The sequence below is a fragment of the Trichoderma evansii genome, assembly GCF_050947405.1.
Source record: "Trichoderma evansii strain SZMC 28006 chromosome Unknown GGI43scaffold_12, whole genome shotgun sequence".
NCBI classification, from domain to species: Eukaryota; Fungi; Ascomycota; class Sordariomycetes; order Hypocreales; family Hypocreaceae; genus Trichoderma; species Trichoderma evansii.
Genome location: NW_028145194.1, coordinates 558,761 through 581,477, shown reverse-complemented (window position 1 = coordinate 581,477; position 22,717 = coordinate 558,761). Strand labels below are relative to the sequence as shown.

The 22,717-nt window shown below is 49.5% G+C and overlaps 5 protein-coding genes across 5 annotated transcripts; 1 reads left to right on the top strand and 4 right to left on the bottom strand.

Annotated features, from left to right (window-relative positions):
• Positions 1–705: 705 nt before the first annotated feature.
• GGI43DRAFT_423415 (Sodium/hydrogen exchanger family-domain-containing protein) lies at positions 706–3,510 on the bottom strand (the record flags this gene model as incomplete). The annotated part of the gene is made up of 5 exons (XM_083208238.1): positions 706–2,040; positions 2,111–2,673; positions 2,725–2,824; positions 2,890–3,306; positions 3,382–3,510. 5 exons carry the CDS (start codon positions 3,508–3,510, stop codon positions 706–708), a joined length of 2,544 nt encoding a protein of 847 aa, XP_083059869.1.
• A 2,115-nt stretch (positions 3,511–5,625) lies between these two features.
• GGI43DRAFT_384589 (glycosyltransferase) lies at positions 5,626–7,339 on the bottom strand (the record flags this gene model as incomplete). Its single annotated transcript, XM_083203543.1, has 3 exons — positions 5,626–5,902; positions 6,011–6,631; positions 6,696–7,339. 3 exons carry the CDS (start codon positions 7,337–7,339, stop codon positions 5,626–5,628), a joined length of 1,542 nt encoding a protein of 513 aa, XP_083059868.1.
• An 8,985-nt stretch (positions 7,340–16,324) lies between these two features.
• On the bottom strand, positions 16,325–16,649 carry GGI43DRAFT_384588 (uncharacterized protein; the record flags this gene model as incomplete). Its single annotated transcript, XM_083203542.1, has 2 exons — positions 16,325–16,458; positions 16,544–16,649. The coding sequence occupies 2 exons, from the start codon at positions 16,647–16,649 to the stop codon at positions 16,325–16,327; spliced, it is 240 nt and encodes a 79-aa protein (XP_083059867.1).
• A 647-nt stretch (positions 16,650–17,296) lies between these two features.
• On the top strand, positions 17,297–19,174 carry GGI43DRAFT_72531 (general substrate transporter). Its single transcript, XM_083210210.1, has 2 exons — positions 17,297–17,905; positions 17,977–19,174. Exons 1-2 carry the CDS (start codon positions 17,411–17,413, stop codon positions 19,144–19,146), a joined length of 1,665 nt encoding a protein of 554 aa, XP_083059866.1. The 5' UTR covers positions 17,297–17,410; the 3' UTR covers positions 19,147–19,174.
• Positions 19,175–20,448: 1,274 nt separating this feature from the next.
• On the bottom strand, positions 20,449–22,179 carry GGI43DRAFT_72471 (uncharacterized protein). The gene is made up of 8 exons (XM_083210207.1): positions 21,952–22,179; positions 21,831–21,856; positions 21,662–21,698; positions 21,534–21,604; positions 21,450–21,472; positions 21,225–21,381; positions 21,046–21,146; positions 20,449–20,976 (listed from the first exon to the last, which is right to left on the bottom strand). The coding sequence occupies exons 1-8, from the start codon at positions 22,097–22,099 to the stop codon at positions 20,466–20,468; spliced, it is 1,074 nt and encodes a 357-aa protein (XP_083059865.1). The 5' UTR covers positions 22,100–22,179; the 3' UTR covers positions 20,449–20,465.
• Between the last annotated feature and the right edge of the window lie 538 nt (positions 22,180–22,717).

Sequence of the window (22,717 nt, the reverse complement as noted above, 5' to 3'; positions counted from 1 at the left end):
AAAGAGAAGTCATAAGCGTCTAAGAGCGATGGTGTAAATCACCAAGAGACACTGACAGTCCAAGGCGCTGGGTTTATATCTCGAAAGGTTCATTTTCAGTATATATTCTATCATTTTTCCTTATCAGCGCTCGGAAGCATGAAGTTGACCCATAGTATGAAGAGCTTGAATATGTTAAAGGATATTAAAAGGGAAATATTATTCAGCATCCCAGTTTCATTATCCAGCACCCCGGCCGTGATTTAACAAGGCAGCCAGCACACGTATAAAAATATTTAACTACTAGATAATAAGAAGCAGTAGAAGCAGTAGAAGCAGTAGAAGCAGTAGAAGAATATTAAAATAGCTACAATTTCGTAACATTAGCAACAGCTGGGGTGCTGGATAACGAAAGTGAGATGCTGAATAATAATTCCCTATTAAAAGGATGATATCACCGTGAGGCGCTGACTTCAACAGCCCAATCAAGAAAATGTCATCAGCATCATTTCATATATGATAAGAAGAGAATACGTAAACTGGAACACACAAACATCATATATATAAATAGCAATTATTGTAAATGATGCTAAATCAATAATAACATGGTCGCTAGCAAAAGCCATATATAGCTATATAAATATCAAATCTGCAGGTCCATATGTGCAGATGTATAGATCATTCAAATATTCCAAAATGCAATATACAAAAAAGGTATCATATCCATCATGACGAAGCACCGGCGGCCTTGGCCTGCACAACCAACAGGTCCGTCGTCACGCCGCTGGCAACAAAATGAGAAGCAAGCTTGCCCAAACAGCCCTGGACGTCATCCCTTGGTCTATCTGAAAGCTTGCCTTCCTCTAATGAGACTCTTCCGCTGCGACCCAAAACAACCAATGTCGGCTTGTTGACTTCTGACTCGCTGGCGTTGGGAGCGGGGTCGGCGAAGTTGAGCAGATCTGAAATAGTAGGAGCTATGGAGTGCTTCTCGACCTTGATCCGGGAAGATATATCTCGAGGGAGTTTGCCAATGACCGAATCAATGATGTTATCATTTGCTGGTGAAGATCTCTCGGCAATCTCAGCGACATTGACGACGGTTGCGGTTACGTGCTCGCGTTCCAAGAGCTGGATAACAAGATTGAGGGCAAGATTGTCATCGCGTCCTCCAGTATAGACAAAGAAGATCTTGTGAATGCGAGAAACCAGGGGCGCAGTGGGGAAGTCGCGTTTCGATACGTCATAAGAGTACTGTCGGCGGAGCTTGGCTTGTTCACTTCCCTGGTTCTTCTTCTTCACGTCATCTTGACTCCGCGTGAAGAGCACGCCAATATTGAGTTCAGGAGCGCGGAGGACAGATTTCACAAACAACATATAACTAGACGCAAGCCGGTCTTCGATATTGGCTGACGAAACGATCTGAGCATCTCCTATGCTACCAGTCTCAGTCCAAGGCAGGAGAAGGAGATCTGAAGTCATATTGGATGAGCGCGAGACGAGAGTATCAGCGAAACGATCTTCTGGCATAATGGCAACTTCACCAGATGCTGAAATGTTATGAAGCTGGCCAACGCTGCGGAAAATGTTGACTACAGGGTCGTGCTTGGTGTATTCATCGACTTGGGCCACCGTCATGACAGATGAATCACGATCTGTCAATTCAAGGAGTCGCAGACCATGAGCTCGGACAGGTGCTTTGATATCTTCGTAATGTCCCTTTTCTCCAGAGCTTACGCTCGATGTCTCCAAGGCGTGAGTGCTTCCGAATAACGAAAGCAGGTTGAGTAGCGCGGGCATGTTGTCCAATCTAAGGTAAACGAGCAGCCGCCTGACTCTCTTGACTTCTGTCTCTGTCGTAGGGGTTACGGTTATTTGCGTAATTGGAGAACCAGTTTCCCAATCAATCTCACCACGCTTCCACGCAGCAATCTTTTTCTGATACCAAGGAGGATACAAGTAGGAGACGACGGGAGTTGTAAAGAAGGTGGTGAGAAGGGCCATGACGACAAAGATGGTGAAGGTCCTGACGCTGAGAATCTGGGCTTGAAGACCAATGTTCTAAGAGTTATAGATGTCAATAGAGCTCCTCGAAAGAGAGAGAATAATCATTCTTTTCGGACAAACTTACCAGAGCAATAAGTTCTACGAGACCTTTACAACTCATCAACACGCCAATAGCGAAGGATTCTCTCCAAACCAAACCATTAAGTCGAGCCGCAATAGATGCGCCAACGATTTTGGTGATGAGGGCGACAAAAGTAGTGGCAAACACATATCCCCATGTCGTTCCTGTGTTGAGGAGGCCGAGATTTGTGCTGAGACCGGAGAGAGTAAAGTAAAGAGGCAGGAAAATGGAACCAATGAGATCTTCGAGCTTCTCAATGACAATGATGTTGAAGCCGTGCTCACGTGGAATGATCAGTCCAGCGGCAAATCCTCCAAAGATGGGATGGATACCGATAATTCCTGTGAAGAAGGCAGAGATGAGGGCGATGAGAAGAATGAGAGCAATAGCGCTTTGCGAAGGCCCATTCTCGAGGTTGTTCGTCTTCCGCAGGAGAAACCGCAAGCTTGGTTTAACAGCCACCACAAGGAAAGCAATGTAACCAACGGCAACAAGTAGAATCCACAGCGCGGTAATACCCTTGCCCGCATTGACGAGGGCAACACAAAGGGCCAACAAGATCCATCCTGGAAACCATGTAAGTAGGAGATGCGAAAGACAAGATTTCTAGTACTCACCAACAACATCGTTTGCAACACCTGCCGATAAAGTAATGATACCGACAGGCGTATCGAGCAGCTTGAGTTCTGTCAAGATACGGCAAAGCACGGGGAACGCCTGGCAGAGGTTAGGATACGAGCGGTCATTGAATTGGACGAATCAATGATATCGGAAAGACTAACAGTAATGGCAACCGCAATACCAACAAACAGCATGTACACACTGAAACTAATTGGCTTGATACCGGGATCGTCGCGAAAGGCGTTATAAATGCCCCAGGCGAGGGCGCAGCCAACGCCAAACGGCAGTGCCAGTCCGGCAAAGGCAACGGAGGTGGCAACCCGCCAATTGCTCAGAAGGAATCGAACATCGGTCTCGAGACCAATCATAAATAAATAAAGGACAAGACCAAGATTCGCGACAAGCGTCAGATTGGGGATCGAATCCTGGGGAAAGATGGCATCTCTGAATCCAGGAATGTGGCCCATAACAGAGGGGCCAAGAATGATGCCTCCAATGACTTCGGCAATGACTCGGGGTTGACGGATCTTGGACAGAGGCCAATGCAAGATATGGCAGATGATGACGATGAGGGTGATCTAATTGCGCCGGGGTTAACATCTCTTGCCGAGACAAAGCGGAGGACTTCCTTCGGCTTCTCTGGTGGCACTGACCTGAATGATGAAGATGGTAATGGGATTCTTGGGATCATACACCGACGGGTTTCCGCCCTCCAAGATACCGCCTTGCGGCGCAACTCGGACGGTCGAAGTCGGCGCAGCCGAAGTCGTTCGGGTCGCCATGGTGATCGAGAGAAGGTGTTGCAGCCGTGAAGGCGCAAACTGGAATGCGAAACGGGCCGCCTGGATGGACTTATGTGGCTCCCACGACAAAAGGCCCGCGGGGCTTGAAAGCAAACAGCTTCAGAGCTCTCCGCACCATATGCTCGCAAAGATGCTGGCGAGATTGGATGAGAGGAGAAAGAGAAGATGGTTGGGAAGAAAAGAATCTCTTCTCGCGAGAGAGAAAAGGCGGAGGATCAGTTGCGTCGGCGACTTAGCTGTGACGATTTATCGGCACAGGTCATTGTTATCGCCCTGCATACCTTAGCGCTAAGCTGTCCACAAGGGTCCTCGGCCACCCTCAAACTTGGTTGTTTGGTTTGTTTGGCCGCTGGAAGGTCACTGATCAGTTGACGGATCGCGCCAAGAGCGGGCTCCAGGCGCAGCTATTAGTGGGGGGAGGGGAATATTGTTTGGCGCCACCCACCGCTAAACTTCTGCCATGTGATGGACGGTACATGTAAACATGCGCACTGTCCAGAAGCAAAAGTATTTGGCAGCAAAACTATTGAGAACCTATATGTAGGTGAGAAAATACTACATTTGGGCAAGGGCCATGTCATCATATTTTGGTTGTACCGATGAAAAAAACCACAACTTGAGAAACAATAAAAGGGCCTGCAAGCTGTAGGGGTGGTCAGGCCTTTCTTGCTCATTATGGGCCACGGCAACAGGGTGGCGATCAGTAAGACTGGCCACACCAAAGACGGAGTAGGATTTGCGCATAAATTAGTCGACTAGGTAGTTGCACCAGCGCGACCCTTAGCTACCGATTACTCTATACGAAAGACAAGGCAGCACGTTGGGGGCGGCATCACGCAATAGGCGGAGAGCGTCAGAAGAGACATCCGGATGAAGAAAAAGGTGCAGCCGTCAGATTCCTATCCGATTTCTATCCGCGTAAACTCATGTGGTTGTACAAATTCGGCCTATCTGCGATGGAATCAAATCCAATATTGCAACTCTGTCACGTCGCGTCCACACGAATCCAGATGGGCCCCGTCTGCTGAATACACGTACTGTAAAAAGACAACCCTGTGCAGTGCTTCCACTGTAAGCCCTTGTCAACGCACGGTGTTTCTCCCTGTTCAGCTACCCTCGCGCTAATCTAGTCGAGCCTCAAGACTGGAACCGAATCAGAATCCTGCTCTGCCTTTTAGTGAGACATGGCGGGCCGTTGTCTCGCAAACTTTAATTGCTGCAGTCTCGCAGATGCAACGCTATTCAGGAACATGGAAGAAAATGTGGCAAATGTTCAGCTCAACTTGCTGGAATGCGATGGCACATAGAAGGTTATACGTTGGCTGTTGCTATTCTGGAAAGTTATGTCTTCTAGTTGGTGGTCAACATAACAGCATCTTACTCATACTGTCTGCGTCTGCTAGATGGGTGGATGGATGGGATGCATATTCTCCCCGGCCAACATATATTGCACGGACTCTATAAACTACTATAGATGGCTATATGACGTGATTGTCCAAGCAGAGATAATGCTAATTTCGTGTCTAGAGTGAAGCCTCAAACAGACCTGCCTTGGCGAGAACACGATCAACGCTTTAGCATTAGTCTCCAGCACACCGCTCAACCCCGCATTATCAAGCTCGACTCATGCCTCGAGTTTCTCCAAGCCACAGCGACTGAAACTTCAGCTGCCCGCGAATGGCGTTTGGATTTCGTGTTCTGCTTGCAGAAAGCCCTGGCCGCGGAAGTCATGCGTGCCAACAGGCATCTCGGCTGAAAGACGACACCATGAAGTGGAAGCTTTCTGTCATTACGACACAACGCATCTCCATCATCAGCTGGTCCTGGTTCTCCAACACGCTAGAAGCCTGCCCACCGGTCCTGCGCCTGACCGACTGACACCACCCACTATTAACGTCCACGCTATTAGTATGGGGTAATTAAGACTGCGGGCCACCCAGAGATCAGATCTCTGATATGCGGTTGACCAAATCTCAACTCGGGCCATCATGTGCCCCTCGCAAGCAGCCTATGGGAGCACTTTAACAAGCACGCGCGCGCAACTACCGAGCCAACAAGCAGCAGCATCTTGCAAATTACGACGCTCGTTGCTCCTCAACGTCCCTCTGCCGCCAGCTTGGCAATCAGACCAGCTGCTGCCTTGTCCCCTCCATATCGCAGTCCCTTTTCTGAAAGCGCCTTGGCCTTCTCCCGCATGGTCACGCTGGCCTCACCGCTCAGCACCTTGAGGAATGCCTCGGTGAGGGCTGCAGCGTCCCACCCCGGTGATGTCTCTTTGGACGGCCAAATGCCAACGCCAAGGTATTCCGCGGTTTGCGCAAATCGGTAGTGGTCGGCCCATTGCGGGAGGATAACGCTTGGGAGACCAGCTCTGTGGATTTACCGAGCTTCGGTTAGCAAAAGAAGGTTCTTCAGATTTGTCACAGTCACGGCAAGATGACCAGAGAAGACAGCGAAGAGATGTCTGGGGATTACTTACAGCAGCGCTTCATAGAAGCAGTTGGCGCCTCCATGGTGTACTGAAGCCACAATATCGCCAGTTTTATACAGAGAAGTGGGGTCGACGTCGAGCCAAGATACCAGTCGCAGCCTCCCATTCTCAATGTACTTTTTCGCCGGCTCCAAGAACTCATCGCCAAATTGTCCTCGCTTCTTTATCTTCCACAGGATCTGGACATTTTCAGCCTCCAAGACGGGAACAATTGCGTCCGTCATAGTTCGGGCCATTGCTTCGTCGTATACCACTACACTGCCCAAGTTAATGAGCATGGTGGGAGCCTTCTTCACCCAGCCCGCCAATTCTGCACTCTGCGTCTTAGCCGGTGCTGCATCGAGAACCAGCGGACCTGCAACATGAATGTTGCTTGGAATATAGTCCAATGGGAGCTCTGCTTCGGGGAAGCTCATGGCAATCCATGGTATCGCTGGGTTATCTATCTCGGTGAGGGTAATAGCATGTTTGATGCCTTGTTCCTGAAGCCAGGAACGCTTGCTCCTAATGGCAGACGATCCAAGGACTTGAATCAGGGAATAAGCTTGCTGATATATGTTTTTCGGGATATCTTTCCAAGGAATCGGAAACGGAATGCCCGTGGCCATGCTAGCCCAACGTCAGTACATTATATTCACTTGATCCTAAACATATTCAATATCGGTATACTCACCCAGGATATTTCCAAAAATGTGCTCCAAGGGGCTGCCTCACGCTCAGGTCATCCAGCAGTGCATTCGGCGAAACGTAAGCACGTCGTCTGTTTAGACTTCGCGCGGCATCAATGCCTGGTCGAAACCATGGGTCAAGGACGATAAGAGAAGGATCCACCTCTTCAATTATATCTACAATATCCCGATACAACTCTAAATGAGCTTCTTTGGACCATGCAGCCGTAAAGAACGAGATGATATCCCCAAATGCATGCAGCCCCGGTAGCCCAGGAGGAGTCCTGATCCCGCTGGCGCCACCCTTGTGGACTCCAGCCTCTTCTGCGAGACTAGGAGCATCGAATTCATACCAATGGACTTTGGCGTATGGGTTTTTTGCTCTTGCGTTCATTTCGATGCGCTCAAGCTTTGTTGACAAGCTAGGAAAGGAGGCATAGTGAATTTCCAGCGCCGGATGGCTCTCGATCAGTTCCGAAACTGCGGCAAGGTGGGCGTTGCACAGTCCAGGGTGGCTATCAGTGAGGACAAGGACGGTGTTATTGCGGCCACCGATCAATGCCTCGTGCTTTTGGGCAGGCTGTTTGGCTAGGAATGTTGCAATGAGCGAGCCGATAATGGCGATCGCCGTCACATCCCGGCGAGTCATCGTGTATGTTTTGCAGAGTATGAAATATACCTTGACAAACCTGGCAGAGAAGATAAGGAGAAGCGAATATTAAATATTATAGCTAGCTAATCCTTCAACGCCCGTTATGCTCTCCTTTTTAAGATGATCCTATTTAAGATGATCCTACCAGGCAGGTACGACATGGTTCTTGACTAGCTTATCACTTGTAGTGCTAAGTTTCATGCAGGTGGAGTCTATCGATTCCATCTTTCGCTTGTCCTTCTCATTGAATGCCGGGATTCCTCGCGTATAATGGATAAGAAATGTATATATTAGACCGTTGAAGACGGGATTCGGTTTAAACTCCATGTATGCGGCTGTACCACGTATTCTGCACATATATCCGATTGACGCGGGTTGGTTGCAATATAAAGGGTTGCACTGGAAACGTCAAACGTCCAGACCGGGGTCCCCCCAGCCACACAGTGTCACAGTTTCTTCCCAAGGAGGCCTAGGGCTGAGAGTATCGTTTTCACTACCGACCTTCATTTTCATCGACCTGTCTTGCTTAATGGGCTTGTATGTGTAATATTTACTAAGGTAGAAGGCTTTTTCTCTTTATATTTCCTCCTTTAAGGAACATCATACATTATATATTGGTGGAAACTTGTTGGATGAGGCGTCGAAGCTTCTTTTGAGAGAATGTTTGCCGGTTCTCTTTCTGAGCCTTTCCGCAATTAGTGCCTCTTGTGACTTTGGGAATAGACTATTGTTTGAGGTTGGCCTAAGCGAATTATATTGCAGAGGGGTTTGGCGGCTTTGGCAGCTCTACTGCTTACAGGACTTGATTTCACTTTGAGGCGTGTGAATGAATGTTATCTTTTTGTGCCAGTTGCACTAGACTACCCTCTTCCTCTGTGAATTTAACCTGTAAATAACCTCTCTTGCTTTCCTTTGCTAGGGGATAAACAAGAGAGGTCATTTGCAGGCTCTTATTCTCCCTGTGCCCAACATTACGCCAGCCTAGCCTATATCTAGGCTTTGTTTAGACTGAGCTCTATTGTTTACTCTACCGACCTCATGGCCTAGAAATCACCAGATTGTATTACCTGGAAGGATTTATGACCTAGGGGCAACTAGAGACAGTTATAATCTGACGAGGCTGTCTATGTTAGATGCGGTTAGTAACTTTGTCTCTCTTCTAACCTTTTTCCTTTACTCCCCCCCTTTTTTTACGAGCTGATATAGCTGAGATGCCCTGACGCTGGTTTTCTGTTCAATATTGCAGCTTGTGCTGCCTTGGCTTTGGGAGACTGTGGCATAAGCTCTGGCAGTGGTGTTAATATGCAGTATTTCGGCGTTTGCTAGTCTTGAGAGCAAGTTATTGCCAAGTTTGATACAGTAGAAGCGTGGTGTTTTCTGCAGTAAATAGGGGGAGTTAGCGATAAACAGTGTTTTGCAAGGGGTATGTTGATACTGTGTGGCCGGGGTGGTGCCCCATATTAGACGTTTGACATTTCTGCTGCAATCAATCTTCGTATCCCTTATCAAATTAATTGGCCCCGTGAATGAGAAAAAAAGACTGCCAAATCGGGAGCGTAGTCGGCAGTTAAATCGTTGAAAAGTAACCGCCATACCGGTCTGAAAGAGACCCAATGGCCGGGGTACCAACTACCGGGTTTTGCTGCAGATTCCAATCTCACAACGACCCCTATTCCCAGACGCATATGTTAAAGCATCTATGTCGATAACAGCACGATTATCTACAGTCGATAGCGTAGCATCACATCTAAAGATCAATATCGCTAAAATATGCTTAAATTCCTACAATAATGGCTTCTCTAGAGCACGATAATTCTGAAGCGAATATAATATCCAGTCTGGCCGGCCTGGGCCGCTCGCGTGTTACTATTTTTCTAGGGAGGAATAAGGATTAGGTGTAGAATCTATGTCTTCGGAACGCTTGCCTGATTTTCTTTCTTTTGTTTTGAGCTTTTTTCTTTATTCTACGCTGACGGTATGTGGTCATAGTAGTTAAAAATTGTACGAATAGCAACACAAACATCGAGATTCTCTCCTAGCAGCTCTAGCGAAGAGAAGAAGTAAAAAAAAGGATATTCATATCATGGATTTGATACTATCTACCCCAATATACCATAGAATTTTTTCTATCGCATCACCATCACAACAAAAGGAATTTCACAGGGCATGTAAGTGTTGTAGGGTAAGATGGACATCATCGTGCACGTTCCACGCATGTAGTACAGTAATATTAAGCTACCCACATCCAATTATTGCCGACTACTTAGCTCGGTAAGGAAATAGCTAATAAACTAATAGGATGGCTCTATAAGGTTAGAATGGTAAAGAGTTAAAGAGGGTCAGGTCCACGTCGCTTGCTAGCGTTCATTCAGCTTTGCTACTGAGTCAAGACGTTGAACGGATAAACCCTGGGAATGCAGGTCTACACGGCAAAACGCAGCTTGATATATAAAAAGAGAAATGGCCTGATGATGAACAAGATCTACGCATTACACTGAGGACTTAATCTTCCTCTCCCCCCTTACTTGGAATTCTTTCTTATCCTCCTCTCTTCTGACCCAAAGCATCCTCCCCGTTTCTTCTTCCATAGGGTAGCAATATCGAGATATGCGACTCCCTGTGTACAGTACTCTGTAATATAGAGCGCTTATATAAGTCCTCACCATGTGAACGACTGACTCGATGCTATGAAACTGAGAGAGAAAGTAAGAATACTAGACAGGCAACAAAGAAAAAAACACGAGCGAGAGAACCAGCAGCATAATAGAGCCGCAATCGCAATCCCATTCACATGCCAAGATCCAAAAAAGACTTACAAATCCATCTCCGCTCTCACCTCACAGCGATCGGCCCGTCCAAGCGACACAAACAAAGACTCCGCACTCGCAAAATCTCTCAAAAAACCATGGGCCGAATAGAACATCTATTTTTATGCCCGAGCAGGTCATACGAATCGCCACCAACCAACAGTAAGCATATCGGGATCTTATCTACCCCGACCTTTCCCCATTCCCCGCGGTATATACCTCACAGGTGCTGTATATAAAAAAAGAAAAAAACCAAGATAGCCTTCCGCTCGTTCCGCCACCGAAAATAAAAAAAAGGACCGCGGTGTGCCGGCAACAGGCATATAAATATTTCATGCAAGATAGGCCATACTTGCCCCATGATTTGACCGTGAAATCTGCAATCCTACATGGACGGTATATCCTAAATAGATGGCCCTTACCCTTACCCCCCACGTATTATCGCTCCCACCCTCCCGTTCGAAATATGTGAACAGACTCGCAAACAAAGATTCACCAATGCGTATTTGTACTTTTATCAGCCAATAACATCTGGCCGAACCTCGCAGCAGCACATCGTCTACTTCAAGTTTAATAAAGCCATGGCAGATAGAGTATATACCCTCCCTCTTCCTCCCTAGGGATCCAACAGTCCCAAACAAGGACACCCCCCTTTCCTTGAAATTTTTGCAATGTTATGGCCTCATTCACGAGCTCAATACTACCCTCCCATACATTGCATACATGTGCATATATTAATGCCCCTCTCACCTTTTCAATCCGACTGGTCCAGCTCCAGATGAAGGATCGGCGCCAGGGTCCATCCTTTTCAACATTCCATGGACGTGATTGGATTGCCCATTGCTGTAATATAACTCAGCGTGGTAGAATGAGTTGGATGCTGCAGCCGTTGGGCCACCATCGCACACTATTGGTGTAGGAATACGCACGCAGACACGACAGGGAATGGGAGTACCTGTAGTAGCACAAAGTCCGCCCCCAGAAGCAATGGAACCCAATCCTGCAGACTCCAAAAACGATGTCCTCAGGTTAGCTACGTTATTTACCCATTTTCAATCGAACTGCATGTACAGAGCACTAGTTATAGCATTTGGTAGGGGTGACACTGCATCCTCCCTGCATCCATCATGTAGCAGCAGTGCGAAACATGGGAAATGAAAGAAAGCTATCCTCTAAAATAATTTCACCGAAGCACGTTGGGTAGATGAATGAGTGTAACCTCCATCCTTGCCCGGTGTGTTTGCGACTACCACCTTGTGGCTAAAAGCTCTTCCTTTTTTCTCCGTAACGTGTGTGTCGCTTGTAGTCAAGTTGGTTGGCAGAGACTGCTACCTGACACCTTGTAGTATATCTTTATCCAACGGTAAAATTTTTGGGCTGCAGTATACTGCGACTATTTGTACATATCTGGTTCGTACTTGTATTGCATATTTATAATGCAACAGAGGAGCTTGGCTACTGTACCACGACGTGTCAATCATACTAGCAGTCTGTGTTCCAAAAGGTAGTTACTTGGTATATGAGGTACAAGTGCAAACACGCGCGCAGAAATACAACATGGTCTGGGGAATAATACTATATCGGATCAAGTCAGGCTTTCAGTCCTGATTTGCACAAGCGGATGAGGGAATATGAATCCGTGCTCAACGTGAGATCCTAAACTACTACTAATTTTGGGCGAAGAGACATGTATACGCAATTTGGCAAGCTGACCAGAGTGACATTTAACCTGTCCCCAAGCAATACGTTGCGCTAATACATGTAGGACGCCTTCCCACACGCTGCTTGCTCTTGGCGGCGTATGCATAATGCATTGCTAAGAGATGCCGCGGTAACGGGCAGCCAGTTTTTCTGTCGGGACCGGGCCAAGGCAAATAAACCCTGCAGAGCCTGGGTTGGGCGTAGGCTTGGTGGCAACACCATGGAACAGTACTGTAACTGATTCGTAGTTGGTAGGTGGTAATTTCAGGGACACCACATCTGGCGATGCTGCATCGGGTCGCCACCCCGATCAAGGCACAAAGATCCACCGTCTTTTTTCCAGTCTATCGATGGCTTTTGCGCGATCCTGGGTTGTTCCTTTGAATCGGTGCATACTTACTCCCAAGCGATGTCGCTGGCTGACATTGACGCTGCTTTGGTACTATATGCATCGTGAAGGGGCGGGACTCACCATCCTCGGGGTCTCTCGGCCATTCAGCATCCCTCTGCCGTTCTGTCTGGCCGTGCTGACCGCCGCCAACGGTTTTCTTCTCATGCCTTGCCTGTGAGAATGGGGACCCGGTGGGACTCCTCTTTGTTGTGCGTTGGTAGACGGAGCAAGTCGCAAATCGTAATACTAGCAATACCAGTAGTACGTATATACGACCGAGGGCACTCCGCGAAAACTGCCGGTGCTCGGCCTTTTCGTAGTAGTGTAGCAGCGTTCTGCGGATACTACAGCGACAATGACGAGGAATAAGAAACGGGGGGGAAACATACGAGAATTACAGTTGGATATGACATATAGCGAAGTTAATAATCAAATAGGCCGAGAGGCGTTCTCTAAAGGCTAATTCCCTTCTGGGGAAATTCGTGTGGCTTTCTCAGTTTGGCCGGAATGTGGGCTACCACGCTGCTTGGCAATTTCTGAGTTGGGAGCATGTATACTACTTCACACCATACTCTCTTTATGACCTGCTTTGACGACTGCCTCGTCTCATGCCCATGGGTGGGTGGTTTGGTTCCCTCGCGCCCCGATGCAGCTACGGCAAGCCACAATGCCATGCGGTGAACTGCCATGGGGCGAGAGACGAACACTTCATGATCACCATACAGCAGTGTGGTCCGAGGGCTCGCTACGGAGGCACCAGGCCTCGGCTGCTGAGCCGGATCTGAGTATGCAGCGCTGAACCCGGCGTTCGCGAATATACGCTCAGCTGAATTTTTTTCATCTTCCTTGGTCCCGTGATGTAAAGGCCGAAAATTTTCTTCACCCCTTCTTCCCCATAATCCCCTGTCCCCCGTATATTCATCCTTTCATCAGATGAGCAAATACGGGGCGGCTTTCGGCCTCGATCTGGCGTCTCGATGGGTCTAGAAACTCGCCGGCATGTATCGGCTAGCAGCCAATGCTTGTGCCGGTACAAGCAGGTACGTACCGCTGGTGGAAGGCTGGCGTGCATCTTGTCGAATCAGCGCAGCAAGGCGGCGCGGCTGAAGGATTCCTTGGCTCAGCTAGGTTTGGCGTCCCGGAAATCCCCCAAGAGCCAGCAGATGCTAGGCTGCACGCAGAGCAAGCCCCCGTCCATTGGTGCGAGAAGGAATTTTTTTTTCCTTTGAGTATTAACGTGACCTGAAATTTGCAGACAAGCTCCGCATTGTGGGCGTACATGTGGAGTGGTGTTTCGGTCCGGAGACGTGCATGGTGAGGCATGCTAGCTAGCGTATGGAGTGCGTGCTGGGGGGTGCCCGAGCATTGGGTTCGGTTCGCTTGCTTTCTGGTCGTGAGCTTATTAGTCAGTGAAGATTAGCTGGGCAGATTTGGCCACAGTGATGGAGACAAGGTTTATTTTTGTGTGTGTATTGCAGGGAATGCCACGATGGCGATACTGCTGCTAGACGTCTGGCGTTGGATCATGTAAACTGGCCGTTGGTCGTTGACATGGCAAAAGCCCCTAGTATGAGAGGCAAATAGTAACGCCGAATGATCAAAATGCCCAGCATGCTTCTATGAGATGATGTTAATCCACTTGATCAAACGTGGCCGGGAGCATCCCCAGAAGAGGCTGAAAGCTTGGAGCCGTTTTGAAGCCAAAAGGCCAAAGCAGTGGGTTTGATTGATCAACGACGTCAAGTATCATGAAACGGTTTGACAAATTGGCCGGGGAAGTATTAGGGCCATCTCTGTTTCGGCCCAAAGAGATCCGAGGCAGCTATCTCGACTCCAGCATCTAACTCAAACCTCTCTCTGGGCGCCATCGTCGCGAGGTGCAGTAGCATCCCGTTTTCAGCCTCGCCGGTGGGCAGATCTTGGCGTCGGCCATCGGCCAGACTGTCACATTCTAACACGTCCTGGGAGGCAGGCGACCTGTAGAAATGCACTATTGATTGTGATGAGTGTGATGAGGCACATGGCCTGCTGTACAGGTATGTGGTCTATCTGTATGCAGACCGAAGCGGCATGCTGCGGCGAGGCCAGGCATGATCCGATCGAACTTTCGATTCGGTGATGAGCGTATGCACAATGGACGCGTGACAATGGATGTTGGTTGAGAATAGAGCCAGCACTAGTCAATCCGGCAAACCGCCGAAGAGGCGCCCGTGATGCGATGGGATGCGGGCGAGACGCAGCAAATACGCAGCTCACACGACTCGATGACTCCGCGTATTGCACTGGAGGCCTATACGTCGCAGGACTCGCTCATTTACAGAGCGAGTGACTGACTTGGTGGCGCATGACTTCCGCGTATTGCCGTAAAATGCTCTGAGCGTTAGCTGTCGCGCCTTTGGCTGGCAGCGAGTCAGCAGTAGCAATTCGGAGATGATTCCAGATTGCAGATTTGGGCGTTGGCCAATTGGCCGCCAAGCCGCCCCTAGCTCGGTCAATTACAGCACAAGCTTGTTTGGACGCCTGCGGTGGGAGAGACGCTGAACGCGGGCAGCAAAACACCCCTCCAACCACCAACAGGAGGGTCCATTCAGACGCAAAAAGGGCCCCAGGGCAAAATAATAGCGCCGCTGAGTACGACCGAAAATTGGCCCTTTGGGAGGCAGCGCCGTGGCATCTCCAGCTTTTCGACCCCGACTTTCCCCCACGCTGGCCCAACGCAGCTGTCAGCACGGCGCCCATGGGGAAAATAGAGTGCGCATGGAATACGGGGAGAAACAAAGACGAGGGAAGGGAAGCGCCGAAAAGGGCCAGTTGGTGAAGTTAGGCGGTGGCTAGCGAATGCCATCAACGCCATCGCCATGGAGTGACGTTTTTGGAGTGTCCAGATACCCGTATCCAGCGACCGGTCAGCCCTGCTCGCTATGCTCGGTTAGCACACCGCAATAGTGTGTCTTTGTACGTAACAGCCGTGAGATTTCTGGCTTCATCCAGCGGGAGAGGTCCTAGCGTTTGCTGCTCTCCATAGCAGATGCTGGCATCGTAGCATGGCATGGCATGACATGGGCTGGGATGGATCGACGGACGGACCTCGATGCTTTTTCCTTGGCCAGATTAGATAATCCGGTACTGGGTGCAACGGTCAAGCATTGAAGACTGGCAGTAGCAGTAGTGACTTTTCTTTTTCTTAGCAGAGCAGCCAACATGAACAGAAGTTCCACGGCGACTTCCATAACGGAACCTAGCATCATGCACACAATAAGTGCAATTGCCATCCGGCGCTAGTGCCCGAGGATGAGCAGCCACTGGCAGCCACCAGGCGCGAAGTCTAATGAATTGCGCCGATGAAGAAATTTGATGGATTTGGGTGTAGTGGCAGATGGATTTTGGTGTGTACCCCGTATTGAGTGAGGTGCTGGCTGCGGCGCTGTTGGATCGAGTATACATGTAACCAACCTGGGGATTTGCCGTCCAGGTAACCTGTCGAGCACACGTCCCATGTAGCCTCCGCGTACCCTGTCGTTTCCTCCGCATCTCGCATCTTACTATGCCCCGGGCATTCGCTCACCAGATGGTACCTTGTCCATACCTACCTACCTGTAGTTCAAGATTCTACATACCGTACCAGCACTCAGCTGTTCCATTGCTACCTGCTGCCTAATAGCTACCGCAGCAGCAATTTCAAATAACATTGATATTGGCAGCAGGTGCTGCTAGTGCCATACGAGTGCAGGTAGCTGTGTTGCATGTGTCATGCTAGAACACCAGCAATAGACATTTGGCTCGCAGCCAGGCGCTACATAGACCACCAGCGAGCCACCAGCGAGCCCCTACCGCCGGCCCTTCTCGGCGCTTCTCTGCTTCGTCCGGGGCTAGGGGTCCAGCCACGGGCCACTCATGGCTTGCGACCGTCTCTGCACTGCGTCGGCGTTACTTCGTAGCTCAGCAGCCTCCGGGCCCCGCAAATCCCCATGCGGGTTTCCCCAGACGCGTCTGGACGGTGCAGCAGCTGTGGGAGCGCTGTGGGAGGCTCTCGCTGCGTCGAGCACCGCGGCCAAGCTTCTAGCGTCCAGCACCAGGGGCCCCTCAATCTCCTTTCCCGGTGACCAGGGGCGTTCCCTTGCCCGCCAGCCCAGATTTGGGCGGTGCCTTTGCCACATGCCTGTTCTCGCGTGCGCCTCCACCCTGGCCCCTTTTAGGTGCCTCGTCGTCCAGGGCGCCTGTGATTCGATGGCTTATTTTTCTCTGCTGCAGGCGAGACAGACTGATAGACAACCAGACTGCAAGGTTGCATTTGCCTCGCACCGTAGCGGGCGGCCAATGGACTGCTGCTGCTCTGCTGGCTGGTGATGAATTTGATTGTGCTGCTGACCGGACACCGCGAGCACGGCCAATAGCCTCGCCGCGCCATGATCGACGGTGGCTATGGCGGAAGCTCCCCTGTGCCGGCCTGCACGAGATGCGCTGCAGCCAATATTGCCACAGGCCAACTGCAAAAATTTTCTTCAATCCCACCAAACTGCTAACATTAGAACGGCAGCCGTGCCTGGACTCAGGCAGCTAGAGCGCTAGGCCAGACCCGAACGCCGGGCTAGGAGAATAGCTTGTGGGTGAGGCCGAGCGCCACACCAGGCGCGCCTCCACTTCTCCACCGCGACCTCGTACCTAGTCTTAGCCTCTGCATCATGCACCACCAGGAACATGCAATTCCACGGCCTGCGACGACGGGCCCAATGCTAGCAATGGCAATTGCTCTCGCACAAACCACAGGTACCATGCAGAGGTACAGTATAGGCTCTGGCTCTGACTCTGACTCTGACTCTGCTGCCCACCCCCCAGCCCACCCCCCCGCGCGCTCTCGCTCGATCCAGGCCCCTGTCCGAGGGGCGTGGCTCTTCTCCAGGTAGCGTCCAGAGCCAACTTTCCCCAAAGCCTCTCCACCATCGACTCTGGACGATGGCGCCGTCTGTACCTCGAGGCTCGCCGGCGTCACGATAATAAAAAGGTCGGCCTGCCTCCCGCCCCTTCCCTTGTTTTTCCTGTCTTGCCTCGTCGATCTCTGTCTCACTGCAAAGAACCCGTTCCGTTCGCTCGGCCCGGGAGTTTCCTCTTCTTCCATTCCAATTCTCAAAGCTTCAACAAACAGACGAGAGAATTCCAGCATTCGACGCCATGTCCGACTCCCCCGAAGTCAACGCCCCGGAGGGCCGCAAGCAATCCGTGGGCATCCACACTACTCAAGATGTTGAGCACATCGAAGCTCCCATCACCTGGCAGGCGTACATGATCTGTGCCTTCGCCTCCTTCGGTGGTATCTTCTTCGGTTATGACTCCGGTTACATCAACGGTGTCAACGGCTCTCCCATCTTCTACAAGGCCGTCGAGGGTGCTCTCGCCACCAAGCTCACCGACAGCCACACCTCCCTGATCACCTCTATTCTGTCCTGCGGTACCTTCTTCGGTGCCATCATCGCTGGTGATGTTTCCGACTGGATCGGCCGAAAGTGGACCGTCATCATCGGCTGCCTCATCTACATGCTCGGAGTTGTTATCCAGATGATTACCTCCCCTGAGCACGCTCTCGGCCCCATTGTCGCCGGTCGTCTGATTGCCGGTCTCGGTGTCGGTTTCGAGTCTGCCATTGTCATTCTGTACATGTCTGAGATTGTAAGTCTAGCTCACGGAAATCTTCATTCCATTTGGTAATTCCTGGTCACTAACAGTATTTTTCTTTACAGTGCCCCCGCAAGGTCCGTGGTGCTCTCGTCGCTGGTTACCAATTCTGCATTACCATCGGTATTCTGCTTGCCTCTTGCATTGTCTACGGCACCAAGGACTACCACAACACCGGTGCTTACCGTGTCCCCATCGCCATTCAGTTCCCCTGGGCTCTGATCCTCGGTGGTGGTCTGCTCTTCCTCCCCGACTCTCCCCGTTACTTCGTCAAGAAGGGTGAGATCCAGAAGGCTATCAACTCCCTGTCCCGTGTCCGAGGCCAGCCTGAGGACTCCGAGTATGTCCAGAACGAGCTTGCTGAGATTATCGCCAACGAGGAGTACGAGCGTGCCCTGATCCCCTCCACCACCTGGTTCGGCTCTTGGGCCAACTGCTTCAAGGGTTCTCTCTGGACTGGAAAGTCTAACCTGCGACGAACCATCCTCGGTACCTCTCTCCAGATGATGCAGCAGTGGACTGGTGTCAACTTCATCTTCTACTACTCCACTCCCTTCCTCCAGTCTACCGGTGCCATCAGCAACTCTTTCCTGATCTCCCTGATCTTCTCCCTGGTCAACGTCTGCTCCACTCCTCTGTCTTTCTACACTGTTGAGCGATTCGGTCGTCGTACCATCCTGATCCTCGGTGCTCTTGGTATGCTTATCTGCCAGTTCTTGGTCGGCATCATTGGTGTTACCATTGGTTTCAACAAGACCCACGTCGACCCCAGCGACCCTACCCAGAACCTTGCCAACAACATCCCTGCCGTCAACGCCCAGATTGCCTTCATCGCCATCTTCATCTTCTTCTTCGCCTCCACCTGGGGTCCTGGTGCCTGGATTGTCATTGGTGAGATCTTCCCTCTGCCTATCCGATCTCGTGGTGTTGCTCTGTCCACTGCTTCCAACTGGCTGTGGAACACCATCATCGCTGTCATCACCCCCTACATGGTCGGTACCGATAAGGGCAACCTGAGATCCTCCGTCTTCTTCATCTGGGGAGGTCTCTGCACTTGCGCTTTCGTCTACTCCTACTTCCTGATTCCCGAGACCAAGGGTCTGTCCCTCGAGCAGGTCGACAAGATGATGGAGGAGACCACTCCCCGTACCTCTGCTGGCTGGAAGCCCACTTCCACCTTCGCTGCTCAGATGGGCGTTGGTGAGTACCTGGAGAAGGCTACTGTTGAGGTATAAGCGATCTAGACATGTTGCTGCATCTGCTTCTCTTTGAATAAAAGAGGGTTCTTTTTCATTTTATATTTTTCAGCTTTTTATTTTTTAACCTATTTCCTTTATACGCGGTTGGGTGGATGGCTGCAAGTAATGGTATACTGCAGATTTTTGATGAAATCATACCCAGGGTACGGTGGATGTACACCAAGAGATGTGTTTGACGTTGCGACGTTTTTGTAATGCGGTAGAAGCCAAACATAACTATACTACTAGTTAAAAATGTTAACCCAAAGATCCAAAAAATTTTCTTTCTCGCGCTTTTAGGATGCGAAATAACCTAGTTTTTTCTCAGTTTCCCTTTAGCAAATCCTGTTTTACTACTACTATTTTATCTTAATAAGATCATTATTTGATCTACTTCTCTTTGTCATTTCCCCTTTGTGTGTGTGTGTGTGTCATTGCTCTTAAGGCTCTCTTGTCTCTAATGCATAGTCAATCTGGCCTTGATCGCAATTTGGCACACCTCACCATGTTTTTTGATCTTTTCTCCTTAGCTGAGGTGAGATTTTTCCACTTCGGCTCTTGGCACCTCATGCTTGAAACTCCACCAATCAGCGCTTGCGGGCGTTTGGATAACGGACGAAAAAAAGTCTTAGTGCCACAAGGCGCACACGTGTATCCGAATCTGGCAACTCGGAGGAACGTGGCGAAAGAAGGGAGGTGAACGGTGTTTAGGGGACAAAGGCATTTGTTTTTTTTGGTATGTCTGATCGGCGGTATGCGGTGTGTAATTATTGTATTGCCGAGATGGGAAAGCTGGATGTAGTGATGATGGTCAACTTTGATTTGCTTGGTGTTTGTTTATATGGGGAACGCATTGGAGTTAATATGGCTAATAATAGTTTGCTATTATTATATGTGCTTGGTTTGGAGCCATTGTGTCTGTCTTGTTCGCGAGGAGCGTAGAAATGGTGCCATCTATCGGGTGATGTTGATTTATCGCTTTATGCCATGCGGCGACTTGTGTGTCCTGATTTATTATTCATGTATAATAAGCTGAGACGAGACGTTATTACTAATAGATTAAGGTGTATCTTGTATGCTGGAGAATGTCACATCCTACTTGGATGTTGAATTGATTTCCCTATGCAGACCATCTCTAGGTTGTTATTATGACCATATTGGGGTATCTTTAAATACATCTTTGGTATATCTTGACACATTGACTTTCGTGAATGTAAAAATGACAAAACGATATCAACTCTTGCGCTCGCTTGAACCTCCTGGGGGAAAAAAAAAAAAATAAGAAACAACATCAAAGAATAAGCGGTAGACTGTTATTAGTCGACATGTTTCCTCGCAGAAGCAGACATCTGCTCATGGGATCCAGCCCCGTCGCTCGCCTCGCTCGCCTCGCTTACTGAGGCTATAGGCCCCTGCAAGATATTCTCCGTGCTCTTTTCGCCTTCGTTCTCCCTATCGACGCCGCTTCCCAGGGGTCTCATCCCATTCTTCGTCACCCTCCACGACTGCAGAGCGAAACCAGTATCTACACCAGGTCGAGCTGGCGTATTGCTACTATTCCCGCCGCTGCGTGTCTTTTCTGAGAAATATGTGACGAGGGGCGCGAGCGTGGGCACGCAGGCGATGATGATGCCCACGTTGGTTTCGACAATGGACCACTTGATGGCTTCGGCTGAGTCGAGGTAGTTGACGAGGCTGGCAATTGTTTGAATGCGGATGATTTGGACGATGGTGACGAAGATGCCTAGAGCGAAGAGGCACAAGAGGGCGATTTTTCGACGGAGCTTCATCTGAAGCTTGAGGAGAACGGGGAAAGGGAGAATGAGCCTGGTCGGTATGAGTCAGATTGATACATATATCCCTGAGAATTGAAAGATTAGTCTGCCTGGAACTTACGTGATTACATCAAAAATAATGGTGAGAGCTGAAAATGTGATATAAAAGGGAACCGCTTGGCCACAATGACCTGGGGTGGTGGGTATCCATTGCTTTTGAACCTGGATAGATAAAAACGAGCAATCAGTATAAATGTCACCCATACATATCGTAAAAGATAGTCATAAAGATAGTCCTACCGGAATGCACAGAAGCAAGAAAACGAGCAAAAATGCAATATGTGCCATTGTAACAATCACAGCCAGCGAAATGGGCACTAATCGATATGTACCGGGAACCAAGCGGACGTAGGAAACGAGCAGGCTGGTTTTGAAACCCCAGATACCAAGAACATAGCTGAGGCGGGATTGCGTCAGTATAAAAGATATGCTGCAGGAAGGGCGCAAAAGGAAGAGTCGACTTACAATGGTGCGCCGACATACTGTGTCTAGAGGATGTTAGTATTTGAGGATGAGAATAAAATAACGAAGGGAAAGGATTGAACGTACAAAGCCAAAACTGATAACGTTTTCATCCGGCATGTCGTTGAGTGAAGTCAATCCAAGACCCCATTTTGTCTCTGGAAAGTTGTTAAAAAATTGTTATGGAGTTGAGATAGAGTTGAGTATTAACGTACGGACGACAATTGCGGATGCGTACCCGCAAGCTCCAATCTATTGCAGTTGCGAAATGCGAGTCAGTTAATCTTTTCTGGACCCTCTCTATATATCCACCACGGGCGAGCTCTATCGAAAACCTAAAACGAGGCAATCGAGAGACAGTGGCTCTGAACGATGTAAACATACCCAGCCAGTGATGATCAGCCAGTCGTCTGTGTGCATGAGAATTCTTTAATTAGCCCATTGCCTTATCCAGAAGTATCGGAAGCGAAGCGGTGAAACTTGAAAACGACGATCAGATACGTACCTAAACCGACGGCCTTTGCGATCCTCGTCCGGGTATAGAGTCGTAGACACAGAGCGACGAGAGACAATGCTGTTACCGCCAGGGCAATGGAGGCTATCATGGACCCATTGTTTGGGGTGCCCTCCTTCGTGTTGTACGCCCACGCCATTGTCGTTCCACCTCCTGTATATCAAATAACCAAACGACGGGATGTAAAGAAAAAAAGAGACCGGAGGCTCAAAACCAGAGATAGTGGAGGTGGAGCACCCTTGGTATTCTTTGCACAATGCAAAAAAAAGGGGAGCTTGTAATCCAGTGCGTCGGGTTCCCTAGGACAGGGTATTAAAGTGAGAGAGATAGTGAGAAGGGGAATTAATATTATGTGCGCAAAACACACACATACACACCCGAGGAGATACTCTCAGAATATTAATGCCCTGATGCCTTTTGTAAAAGAATCTAGGAATAACGTCTATTAATGAAACGTAGGAATCGTTAACAAGAGTCGGCATCGTGGTAGAAACTCCTGACGGAAGCTTGTCCCTGGGTGGCTTGCAGCTAGACAAGTGTTAAAAAAAAAGCCACAATACAGGGAAAGCGTTAGAAAAGCGAAAAGAGGAAAAGTCGTCAGCATGTAGCGAGAGTCATGTCTCAGTCCCTTTACGGTGGTAGGCGTCCGATACCACCCTCGGATTTGATCCCAAAGAACTCACTGTCTCCCGAAAAGAGGTAGGAGTAAGAAAAATGGAAGAAGAGGATTAGAAAGAGAGAGAGGCTTTGCTGACAT

Coding starts and splice junctions, on each gene's coding strand:
- GGI43DRAFT_72531 (XM_083210210.1), top strand. CDS start 17,411: ATGTCCGACTCCCCCGAAGTCAACGCCCCGGAGGGCCGCAAGCAATCC. Junction 17,906..17,976: donor TTCTGTACATGTCTGAGATT/GTAAGTCTAGCT, acceptor TTTTCTTTACAG/TGCCCCCGCAAGGTCCGTGG.
- GGI43DRAFT_72471 (XM_083210207.1), bottom strand. CDS start 22,099: ATGGCGTGGGCGTACAACACGAAGGAGGGCACCCCAAACAATGGGTCC. Junction 21,857..21,951: donor CGCAAAGGCCGTCGGTTTAG/GTACGTATCTGA, acceptor TCATGCACACAG/ACGACTGGCTGATCATCACT. Junction 21,382..21,449: donor CAGTATGTCGGCGCACCATT/GTAAGTCGACTC, acceptor ATCCCGCCTCAG/CTATGTTCTTGGTATCTGGG.